The sequence below is a fragment of the Sus scrofa genome, chromosome 6 (assembly GCF_000003025.6).
Source record: "Sus scrofa isolate TJ Tabasco breed Duroc chromosome 6, Sscrofa11.1, whole genome shotgun sequence".
Taxonomy (NCBI): Eukaryota; Metazoa; Chordata; class Mammalia; order Artiodactyla; family Suidae; genus Sus; species Sus scrofa.
The window spans coordinates 164,382,381-164,394,550 of record NC_010448.4 but is presented as its reverse complement, the minus strand read 5'-3'; the positions used below and the strand labels follow the sequence as shown (position 1 = coordinate 164,394,550).

Below are 12,170 nucleotides of genomic sequence, written 5' to 3'. Positions count from 1 at the left end.
AGCTCACGGCAACGCCGGATCCTTAACCCACTGAGCAAGGCCAGGGACCGAACCCACAACCTCATGGTTCCTCGTTAGATTTGTTTGCCACGACGGGAACTCCTCTCTCTCTCTCTCTCGTTTATGAATGGCCACACCTGGGGCACATGGAAAGTCCTGGGCTCGGGGTTGAATTGGAGCTGCACCTGCAAGCCTACACCACAGCCACAGTAACCTGGGACCCGAGACCCATCTGCGACCTATGCCCCAGCTTGTGGCAATGCCAGATCCTTAACCAGCTGAGTGAGGCCAGGGATTGAACCCGCATCTTCATGGGTACTAGTCAGGTCCTTCACCCACTGAGCCACAATGGGAACTCCACATTCATCCACTTTTTAGTCGTTTGGGTCTCCTCTAGAACCTAAGTTTCAAGAGGTCAGTCTTTGGCTTTTCATGGCTGTGTCCCCAGTGCCTAGAACACAGTGGGTGTCCCATAAATGTTTATGAGTGTAGAATGAGGGCAGACTGAGTGCTGCCCCTGGCAGGAGGTATGAGCTGTGCCAAGGCTGAGGCCGACGTCAAGGGCCTGTGAGTCAGAGGCACGATGCCGGCTTCTCGGAACAGAAGTAACTAGTCCTTGCCTCGGCGGTCAGTGTGGTGGCTGGGGAGAAAGGTGAGCTTGTGGTCAGGGTGAACTTGTTGACTCATCCATCCATTAAACAGGCATGCGTTGAGCTCCCGAGCTGCCACAGGCACTCTGCTAGGCCAGGGGTATACAGGGTTACGGGGTCAATCTGTGGCTACAGTTGGGGCCAACCTAAAGGTCCATTTGTTCGGCAGATGTGGCTCTGTATGCCCCAAACAAGTGTTGCTGGCTCAAGTGGGGAAGAGAGAGAAAGCACAAGTGGCTCCCTCCAGCCTGTCTCCAGCCCAGGAGGTGCATCTCAGAGCAGTCTCTAGGGATGGAGGCCTTAGGGTGCTGGTGGCCAGCACAGTAATTCTCAGAACCATGGGTGGGAGTGGGGGAAGAAGTAAGAGAAAAGCCAGCGTCCTTATTAGATGTTTTAGAGAGGATTGCCAGGGAAGCTCGACTGCTCCCTTCAGGGAGAGACGTGCAGCTTTTCTTCTATTTGAACGTGCTGAGGCCTTCATTGTCACAAGCCCTCTCGAGATTGGAGGGAGAGCTGGGGACACTTGGCTGCAGTCTTTGCAGGTGTTCTCAAGGAGACTCTGGTTCCTGGAGGGCTCCATTAAAATGCAATCTGGTTTCATCAAATGTGCCAGTATTTGGGCCAGGCCCGTGGAACGCCTTGAAGATGCTTGCCCTCCCTGCCCACTCCACACGTGGGACTGGATATTAACACACTGACCTGTGTGGCCTGCTGGAGGCTGGCTCCTGATTTCTTTTTTTTTTTTTTTTTTTTTTTTTTTGTCTTTTTGCTATTTCTTGAGCCGCTCCCGTGGCATATGGAGGTTCCCAGGCTAGCGGTCGAATCGGAGCTGTAGCCACCAGCTACACCAGAGCCACAGCAACCCAGGATCCGAGCCGCGTCTGCAACCTACACCACAGATCACGGCAATGCCAGATCCTTAACCCATTGAGCAAGGCCAGGGATCGAACCCGCAACCTCATGGTTCCTAGTCGGATTCGATAACCACTGCGCCACGACGGGAACTCCCTTTTCTTTTCTTTTTGGCTCCTGATTTCTAAACTCTGAATGCCGTGACACGCTCCATGCTCAGCACTCTTCCTGATGCTGTCTCCATTTTAAAAAGACCTGACCCAGCCCATACACAATAGGCTGATTGTGGCCGAGATGACCCCGTGTCCCTTCAACATCCTTCCTCTGTGCGAACAGAAGTCGTTTTAGCTGAGTACATGGCTGCCAGGGAACAACCACATTGCTCAGTCTCCCTTTCATCAGGTTTGGGACTAGGGGTTGGGCAGAGCTGGGATGTATACACCTTGCAGCTAATGTCTCCAAGGGGAAAGGCGCTCGCCTCCCCAGGCCCTTCCCTCTGCTCCCACTGGCTCAAAGGCAGATGCAGTGGCGGAAGCTGGCCGCTCTCTTAGATCCCTAACTGAAAGCCCTGTGCAGACGGGGGAGGAAGACAGAAGGAGCCTGGATACTTGGACGATCTTGCAGAGCAAGCCACGCTGCTAGCTCTGGACCACCTGCCACCTCGAGACTTTCACGGAGAGAGAAAGAAATTTGCGTCTTGTTGAGGTTCTTCTCCTAGGGGAGCTTCTGGCGATGGAGGCTTCTTGAGGTCATCAGTGCGTGCTTTTCATGTACGGTCTATCCAGACTGTCAAGATCAGTTTGCTCGTCCTGGGCAGGGACCCTATTCTTTTCAGGGCTATTTAACTTGGCCAGCGATTTGCCATGATGTTGCTATTGTCAGGCACAGGAGGAATAGTGGGGGTAGCTTCTCTTACCAACATTCAGGTTTCAGTTTGCATCTCACCTCCTTAAAGATTTTCTTGACAGCCTTATCTAAAGTAGGTTCCCCTTGATTACCGTCTAGCTCAGCCCACTCACTTCCTTCACGGCACTCAGTGAATCCGTCATGGTCTGTCTGGTATCCAACTTCCACTGTAGAACAGAAGCTGCACGAAGACAGGGGCCATGCTGACCACTGAGTCTCTAATGGGTATCAGAATATTTGACACGCAGTAGGCACTTCAACACCACATAAGTGGCGAAGCTTGAGATCATTAAGAGATTTCTGTTGGGCTTTGCAAGAGGTGTTAGCACCAGGAAAGTGTATAGGATATCTTTTACTATTATTATTATTATTATTATTATCATTATTATTATTTCAATGGCCACACGTGTGACACATGGCTGACCTCACTGCACCTGTGGCAATGCTGGGTCCTTAACCCCCTGTGCCACAGCAGGAACTCCTAGAATATCTTGGTGATATTTCAAAGGGAGGCGTTCTTACCCAAGACTCAAACCCAAAGACCATAAAGAACAGTTATATACCTTACTTCATGAAGTTTAGACATCCCACATGGTGATAGACACTGTACACACAGTTTTAAAAAGTGAAAGCATGGGTGCAAATTACAAAGAAATGTTATCATCAAGGATTATTTTCCACAATACATATGAAAACCCATATGGATAAAAAAGAAAAAGACAAATGGCTCCAGGGAAAAATAAATATAAGTGGAATACACATCACAGAGAGCAAAACAAAGACAAACATACATGGCCAATAAGCACGCTTTGCAAACAGAAATGACCTACGTATCCAATGAGAGGGAGATAGTTAAATAAATTATAGTATATCCATATCACAGAATTTCACGAAGCTATGACTAGGACTGAGACGTGTTTTTATTAAGTGAGAAAAAGCAGGAACAATGTGGATGTGATCCCATAGACAAGAGCACACACATACACATGCACATCGGAACTGTACAGGGGAAAAGCTGAAAGAATGCACGCCAAACTATTCCGTCTTCAGGAAAAGCAGTAGATTGGGCAGGGAGGTGTGGCCTAGGTTACTTCTAACTCCACCCGCTTTTCGAGTGTTGTAAACCTTTTACAGTGAGCATACATTCACCTATGACCTGTGTCATTCTGAAAAAAAGTTTAAAACAATCGAAATTATATGGAAGCCATCTAGCAAAACTCTTGCTTGATATGTGGCAAGAGTAGTAGCCAGAATCAAACAGAAGTGATCTGAAAATCTGGTCGGTCCTACGGAAAGAGATCTAGGTGCTACCTTAGGTCACACAGACATGCTTTGAACAATGGGCAGCTCTACAGGGGCCCTCGGCCCTTCTTCTCTTAACCCCACCCCCACGCTTGCATTCTCCTCCCTTGTCTTGAACCATCAGCTACGACCTGCCTTTAAAATAAAATGTATGTACTCATCGTACTCTGGGCTGACATTAGGGGAGTTTCTTCAGGTGCAAGTAGAGCCCGTTCTTGGGTTTGAGGAAAATATTGGGCCTGGAGACGAGAGGCCTGGTGGGTTCTGCCGTCAGTGAGAAGCGGAGCAGAATCAAGGCGACGGCCGCCTTTAACTCAGCCATCGCAAACTGCTGCCCCACGCAGTTCCTGCAGACGCCAAGGGAAAGAAAGAGATACTTGAACAAGGAATGTTCCTTCTGACTCTTTCATAAGCTCCTAGAACAACAAGTCTGACTTCGCTGGCAGCATTTTCACACTACGTGACTTACCAACATTTGGACGCTGGACTGAAGGGCTCCCTGCAAGACTGTGAGCTGGGGGGCTCCAGGTGATGCCCTCCCTAAACAAGGTGGCACTTGGAGTGCCCAGAGGACCGTCTCTCCTCTGAGGTTCGGATGTAAAACTGGGTGACTGTAGCTGGTAACACTGCACTGCAGAACTGAAATTTGCCAAGAAGGTAGCACTTCAATGTCCCCTCACACACACACAGAAGGTAAATGCGGAAGGTGAAGGATGTGCCAATTAACTAGGCAGGGAGGGATCCTTTCACGGTGTCTGTGTGTATCAACTCATCGTGATACACACTTCAAGTAACTTAGAATTTAGGACGTTCATATACAGGTGGAATACAGTTTGAAAAAACAGAAGTCTTTCTCCTTTGTTGGGAGTGAACTTGCACTGAGCCCATGAGCAACAGCTCGCATTGCTGGGTAGCTTTCTGAGGCATGGCTGTACAGTGTGACACAGAGAAAGGTGTCGTGCTCTGGGAAACTAACTGGCCCTTTCAGGGGCTCGAACAGGCACCAAGACCTAGCGCTTGGTCAGGCGAGAAGACGAGCTTCCCTGGACGAATTTAGAGAGCTGAGGGGCTACGAGGATAAGAGTGTTCCCAAGCAAACAGTTCTGTGCATTTTCAACAACTTCAAGTTGTCCTCACCTTGGTCCAGCTGAGAACGGTAAGTAGGCGTAGCAGTGTCTCTTGTCATTATTCTCCTGAGAGAACCTCAAGGGGTCAAAGACCTGAAATGAGAGGGCAAGCCCGCCACCATCCCCCACACACCATCAGCACATTTCTTAAGCTACTGCTTAGCCCTGACCCACACAAATAGAATACAGACATGTGATTTCAGATGTTCTGCTGGCCGCATATGAGAAAGGGGTAATGGATTTTAATACAAGCATTTACTTAACGGAAAATATGACCCTTCCAATGTGGATTCAATATAGGCCATTATTAAGGAAATACCTCACATTTTTTGGCACTACATCTTTAAAATTTGACATTTCCAGCACAACTCCACTCCAAGCAGCCACATCTCAAGGGCTCCATAGCCACAGGTGGTTCATGGCCACCGTACCAAACAGCACAACTCTGACCTGCAGAACTGGTCTGGCCTCCCAGTTGATTAGTCAGCTACCCAGATTAAGGAAGGGGAAAGCAGAAACGCCATGGCCATTGGTGATCTTTCACTTTGGGGGGAGGCGGGTGCCTACTTACAGGTCAAGTGAAAATGCTTATGTGATCAGTTGAACCACTCGCCCATGGCACGCGACAGATTGGAAACTAGCAGCTTATGGAAAAGGAAGGATCTGTCCACTTTGTGAGAGTTAGAGTTTCGAGAGACTCAGGAGTGCTCCCCATCTCCTTCTGGCCTCTCCAGATCCCCTCTCCTCCCTTTCCCATCCTGCGCCGGGCTCCCGACAGACCCCTGTGGTTCCCCGCGGGTTTGGCATGGAGAGGAGATCTGGAGAGTGGGAGGAGAGCACGTCCAGGGCGTTTAATCCCCGGGCGCCTCCCAGCCAGGCGGCCAAAGGTTAACTGCACACTCTGCTGGCAGCCACCACTCCTGTCCAGGGGCCTTTCCCAGCTGCAATCTCTCTCCGGGTTTCCTAACTCTCCCTCCCATGTCCCTCAAGCCCAGAGGAGTAAGCACTGCAGCAGTTATTTGCTCCGTCTGGCTTCTCCGAAACCCTACCCCGAGAGTTCCTCTCTGAAGTTCTCCTCAAAACACACTCAAGTCCACTCTCCCCCCCTTGAGTGGGCCCTTGCCTTCCTGCCAGAATTCTGATGGTGACATCCAGCAGAGGAGACTTAGAGGGGCCCGAGTGGCTGTGGACAGTCCACACCCTTGCGGACGTCTAGCTAAGTGCTTGGGAGAGCGCCTTAAGAAAAGACTGAAATACCGCCCGGGGCAATTTAGAGCAGATGGCAGGGCCTTACCCCAAGCTTCCCTCCAAAGCAAGATGAGGTAGGAAGAGAGGAAGAGGCGGTGGTCCTTAAGTGGAAAAGTGTCTCATTGTTGGTTATGACTATTTTTGTCGTGTTGTGTCATTTGCCACTTCCATGCCTAACTAACACAAAGTAAACTGCACAGTGTTAGTTCTTGGAAGTATTTACGTGTGAGACAGGCGTACCTGTGGGTTTTCCCAGATGGCAGGGTTGTGGTGGAGCCCCCAGATACTGCAAACCACAGTAATTCCTGAGAAAGGAAGGAAATCAATGAGATTGTGGGGGAAAGAGCATATCATGAGCTCCTGTCACACTGCTCTTCAAGAAGACTCTTCTTCTTGAAGGGAAGGAAGTAGCTCTTGGCCGAGTTCTGTGGGCCGTGGGTGATTGCCAGCATGAAGGTCCTCCAGGAAGGGGGAGCTGGTGGCACGTCAGTCTTCAAATCGATGATCTAGTTAGTACCCGATTCTATCTTAAGGAGCCGTTGGCATGATGTCAAAATGACAGGCCATGCTCATGTTTTCTGCCACCTCTGGAAATTACTGACGGGTCTACTAGTGGGTTGTAAAGTACCTAGGGGCAATGGTTGGGGAGCAGAAGAACCGAGCTGTACTTCCATCGGGCAGATCCAATGAAAAGTTTCTATTGGTGCTCTTCATGCATGCAAGGTAGGGAAATCTGGCAAATATCCATGAGGTATGGGGAGTAAGAAAAGGACTGTGAGAGGTGAGACAATTTGAGGACTATTCAGTCACCAGAAATACTTCTGGGAACTCAATCTGGATCTGTCAACAAAGCGACAGGCAGTGACAAGCGGTTGGTATCGGCACAAGGAATCCTGTGGCTTTGTTCCCAAGGGCAAGAGCGAAGAGGACACTGAAGCAGGTGAATGAGGCTTGTCTCATGTGACCCCTCGGCCTCCCACTCGCCCTGCTCAGACACTTGTGCTGCTCTGGAGAACACTGGGCTCTGGACGTGGGGCCCCTTGAGCGAGTTCCAGCTCTGCTCATCTGCACGTTGGCACCCCCCGGTGGGTTTGCGGTATGCCAAAGGCATCTGAAAGTGCTTCGTAGACTGCAAAGCATGTAGAAGGGTCTGGGGACATCGTGTTCTGAAGGGAAAGAATGAGACGATCTCTCTGAAGGCTCTCTGTAAACGATGATGAGCTGCATGGTTGTCAGGGGAAGGTGATGATGATAATGAAGACAGAGGCCCTCCCTGAGCCTTCCAGACGGGGACAATGGTACTCATCTCCCACCAGTCCCCATCGCCCAGGTCTCAGACTCAGCCAGACCAGGCTTAGCTTAGAAACAGTGTCCCATAACACAAGAAACCCTGGGCTGCGGTTGGGGTTCTGTGCTTGGCTGCACAAGACGCCGTGCCGTTGGGAAAGGCGAGACATTACCCATTGAGCACCTAACAGGTGCCTCACCCTAAACCAGCTGTCCTTGGGCATGTCTTTGGACTCCACGAGAGCCAAGAAGCCTTCTGGTCGCTGTCACTGTGTTCCCCAGGAGCCCCCTGTTCTCCAGAAGCTGCTTAGGGAAAGAATGCCAAGACCTGCAGGCAAGGAGCGTCCATCTGAGAAGGTAATGGGCTTGCTGAGTTCTCTGGAAAAGGAGAGGACTGGAGGTGCCAAGCGGAGGGACTCCTTAATGCACATCGTGGTGTATGACATCTCACCCAGCTGGCCCCTGTGGGAACAAGAGAGGAGCAAGGGCAACTCAGACTCCACATCTAGCTTGTAAATAAGGGTAGATGTTTCTATTGGATGTTGGTTCCTGGTAAAAGCTATTTGACCAATTGGTTGATGCAACAGAATGTTAACATGGGACTCTTTCTGCCTCAGGTTCAGCTGAGGTCCAGAGAAGAGGAACTGAACAGGTGCCAAATATCCTCATCACAAAATGAACCACTAAACACTGCTGAGAGATTTGCCAAGGGCATTTCTGAAAACTAGTTTCGAAGCACTTAACTCATGATGTAAATCCAAAACATGGTACACACACGTGTACACACACACACACACACATACACACACAATGGAAAATTACTCAGCCATAAAAAAGAAGGAAATAATGCCATTTGCAGCAACATGGCTGGACCTAGAGATTATCATACTAAGCGAAGTAAGTCAGACCAAGAAAGACAATACTATATGGGTTCACCAATATGTGGAATCTACCAACAATGATACAACAGAACTTCTTCACAAAATACAAACAGACTCAAAGACTTTGAAACCAAACTTACGGTTACCAAAGGAGAAACACTGGGGGGAGGGAGAAATTAGGAGCATACACACACCATCATCCACAAAACTGATGATAGGGGCCTGGTGTATAGCACAGGGAAACCTACTCAACACTCTGTGTTGGCTTAAATGGAAACCGAATCTGAAAAAGGATGCATATTTGTATATGTGTACCTGACTCATTTTGCTGTACACTTGAAGCTAACACAACATTGGAAGGCAACTATACTCCAGTAAGTTTTCTTTAAAAGGAATGTGTAAGGAGTGGAGAGAGGAGGCCCAGGTGTTTTGAGTGGGCATAGTTGGAATGCTGGAGGACCATGGGGAAGGGAGGAGGGGGCAAAGAGGGGCTTTAAAAGGATGACATAGATGAGCTGACCTGTGCTCTGTTTGGGAAGTATGGGGAGCACAAGACTGAGAGAAAAGGCTGTGACTCAGAGCAGACGGAGAGGCAGAAAAGCAACAGGAACAAAACAGGACTGCTCCAGTGTGTCCTAGGGGCCAAGGAACAGGCAAGAGGGAGCACACTTGGGAACCAGCTTGAAAGGATCTCTAAGCATAAGGATTCCTTTGTCTTGTGAATCATCCCTGCAAAGTCCCAGGGAGGGGCTCTCCCCAAATCCCACAGATGCAGCCATCCAGAGTCAAAGGAAGCCCTGAATATCCACCACGTTTAGAGAACAAAAATCGCCATAGTACCAGCTGCTTTCTCCTCAGCCTCTCTCCTTCCTGGGACCCTTTCTGGATGGTTGGTAAGTGGAAGCCAATCCACAAGCCCATCATCCGTGCTGGCTTCCAGACCCAAGGACCTATGAGCTGGATTAGATGGAGATGCTCTAAGTGGATTAGCCTTTGAAGTTGTTTATTACTGCCCTGGACCAGACAGCTTAAGTACTGAAATGGGACTGCTCTTATGATTTAAATGGATGGAAATGCTGTGAGATTCACTCCAGGTTCCACCCCAGGGATGAAAAGCACTTGTCCCCCACAGCAAGTTTCAAGGGCCACTCAGAGAAGAAGAAAAATGTTTCTCTGCATCCTAGCTAGCCAGATTGGTTCAATAAAATGACACCATATATTTAGTCTCTTTGTTTCACTGTGCTTCTATCTGCTTTTCTGAGTAATTATTTTGAAGGTAGGCTTTGGCTCTTTGGCAATGTGAAATTTTAATTTTGACTCTTTCCTCCTTGAGCCCAGAGTAAGAGACGTGATTCTGCTTAGCTTAGCACTTTCCAGACTTAGGAAAAACAGTGTTGTCCATCTCAGCCCCAGTGCAAAGAGAAGAGAGGCCTTTTGACCCACTGCAGAAGTGGGTTGATGAGGAGCCCAAAGGAGATGAACAACTTTCCAACTTTTGCAGAAATTGCTCTTTGCAGCGAGCTTTTATTATCTGTCTAAAAGAATGATCAATTCTCAGACTGCCCTAAACAAATCTCATTAAATGTAACGATGAGGCAATACTATTGCGTGGAAACATACTTTATTCTCTATAATCTTGTTGCCATTTCTCTTATCAAAATAACTGGTAGTTAACAGATCCTTTGGCCTTCATCTTCTGGCAGATTCCTTTTAGGCAGAAACCTGGCAGATTTCTTTATGAGTTTACCTTTCACATGGGCCACACAAGAACAAGAAGGTCACTATTTGAGTTGTATATATATCTGCCTTAATCAGGTTTGAAATATCTAAATAATGTTGGGAGGTGATACAGAGTGTTTCTAAACTCAATGAATGAGTAAACTCTTACCAAGCGACAGTGCATTTTGTGCTGTGTAGATCACACCTTTAATTTATGGTAGGAAATGACCAGTATTTCATCATAGAAAGTGAGTTCTCTACTATACCTATAGACATTCAAATTTTCCTTAACAAATGTTCTTAGCATTTGAAATGTGGTGTCTCCCCCTAGTCACTGGGCTGGGTTGCCATTAGCATTTCCATCTTTCTCTGACCAGCAGAACAATGACATGTGAAGTATCTAGCTGGTGTGAGGAGTGTGGTCAGTACTGGGGACCTGTGTTTTTCTTGCAAACAGCATCTCTGAGGGGCAAACCTGTAACCTGGGCTTCACTGACGGACAGCAAGATATGCTGAAAGTCTAGGCAAATGGAGTTGAATTTTTCCACCTGGCTAACTAACGTTTTTGTGTGAGAGTCTTTATATTGACAAATAAGGGCAGCATAAAAAATTGATCTGGAAAGAAACAAAAAAGCAGGTAAAAATAAATACATTGACAAATTATTGTAGAAATAATATAAAAGAGGATTAAAATTCCCACTGAGGAAAAACCAAAAGGCGTCCGATGGTATACAGGCTCTTCCCTTGCAAGAAACAGGAAGAAAGCTGAAGACTTGGAAAAATAGCTTAGAAAGACCTGTCCAGGTCAAGTGTTGTGAGCTCACTCTTTGCGCCCATCCTGCAAGAGGCAGCTTGAGTGTCAGATCTCCAGGCAGTCTCCTTGAGCCCTGCATGCCAGTTTAGGTGCCAGGCTCCTAAATGTCTGTGGTCACCATCGTGTTGTCTCATCGCCCTTAACATGGTATACTGCAACCTTGCGAATGGGGCCTGTCTCCTATACTAAAGTATGAGCTTGTTGAGGGCAGGACCCACACCAAATCCTGCACAGATTGTATTGCATCTCAGTACTTTAAATATATTCCGCCCATATTGGCTAAACTCATGGACAGTGGGTATCATTTATTACTATGTTCTAAGTGCAAAGCGGATTCTGAGGAGTGAGCAAGTAGATAGGAGAGAATGCCTACCAGGAGGCTTAAAAATGCACATGCTCACTCAGGTCCCTCAGAAGAGGAGCCCCATTTGAGCCATCACAGCCCCATTGACTGCCATCAAGTTAGGAATGCAAGCCCCATTTCCACTGTCCCAGGGCCTCAGAGGAAGAAAGAAGTAGGACATTTTACACACCACTGCCTAGAAATACAATGAAAGAGCTAACGACGCATGAGTGAGTGCAAAAGACAAAGGAGTAATTTTGGATCTTCTAGAAAAACAGAAGAATAAGTAGATTGCCTCTTCTTCTGCTGGAATTCCCATATGCGTATCTTGAAGCATTATGGTTATCAAGAGGACAGAATAAAGGAAAAATCCCGTGGAGCAAACTTGGGTAAACTGCTTGGGGATACAGGTTCTTACCAGGTGATGGAAGACCCGTCACCCAGGATGCTCCTGATCTCTTCCCGGCATCTCTCCTGATGCTCAGGGTACAGAGCCAGGTGGTAGAGGAGCCAGGTAAGGCCGCCTGTCATGGTTTCATGCCCTGCCAACAGGAATGTGTTTACCTCAGACCGTAGGTCAGTATCTGAGAAGCTGTCACCATTTTCAGCCTAGAAAGAACAGTAGAGATATTTTTATGCAATGTCAGTTTATAGATGTTTGGAGACCCAACTAAAATAATGGTTTGAGGAAAAAGAGTTGTAAAAGAAAGTTTTAGTTTTAATTCAGTTCAACAGACATATACTGTGTTCCATACTTTGCCCAAGGGATAGAGGAGAACCAAAGATAGATAAGAAAAGCTGGCCTTAGGAGTTCCCATTGTGGAAATGAATCCGACTAGTATCTATAAGAACGCAGGTTCAATCCCTGGCCTCACTCAATGGGCCAGGGATCCTGCGTTGCCATGAGCTGTGTGTAGGTCACAGATGCAGCTCAGATCTCGCTTTGCTGTAGATCCCGATTGGACCCCTAGCCTGGGAACTTCCTTATGCCCTGGGGGTGGCCCTAGAAATCATCAAAAAATAAAAAAGCTGGCCTTGCAA

General features: G+C 47.9%; 1 protein-coding gene across 2 annotated transcripts in view; it reads right to left on the bottom strand.

Annotated features, from left to right (window-relative positions):
• LOC110255328 (cytochrome P450 4X1-like) overlaps positions 1 to 12,170 on the bottom strand; it is a 44,055-nt gene that overhangs the window by 12,471 nt on the left and 19,414 nt on the right. Inside the window, exons 8-12 of one of the 2 annotated variants that reach the window (XM_021096702.1) lie at positions 11,548 to 11,738; positions 7,701 to 7,834; positions 6,326 to 6,390; positions 4,848 to 4,930; positions 3,877 to 4,057 (exon numbers count right to left, since the gene is read on the bottom strand). In XM_021096702.1, the coding sequence (XP_020952361.1) occupies positions 3,889 to 4,057; positions 4,848 to 4,930; positions 6,326 to 6,390; positions 7,701 to 7,834; positions 11,548 to 11,738 (642 nt within the window). In that variant the 3' untranslated portion in view covers positions 3,877 to 3,888. Of the gene's footprint in view, positions 1 to 3,306; positions 4,058 to 4,847; positions 4,931 to 6,325; positions 6,391 to 7,700; positions 7,835 to 11,547; positions 11,739 to 12,170 lie in introns of those variants that run through there. The other variant, XM_021096701.1, reaches the window with a different exon arrangement.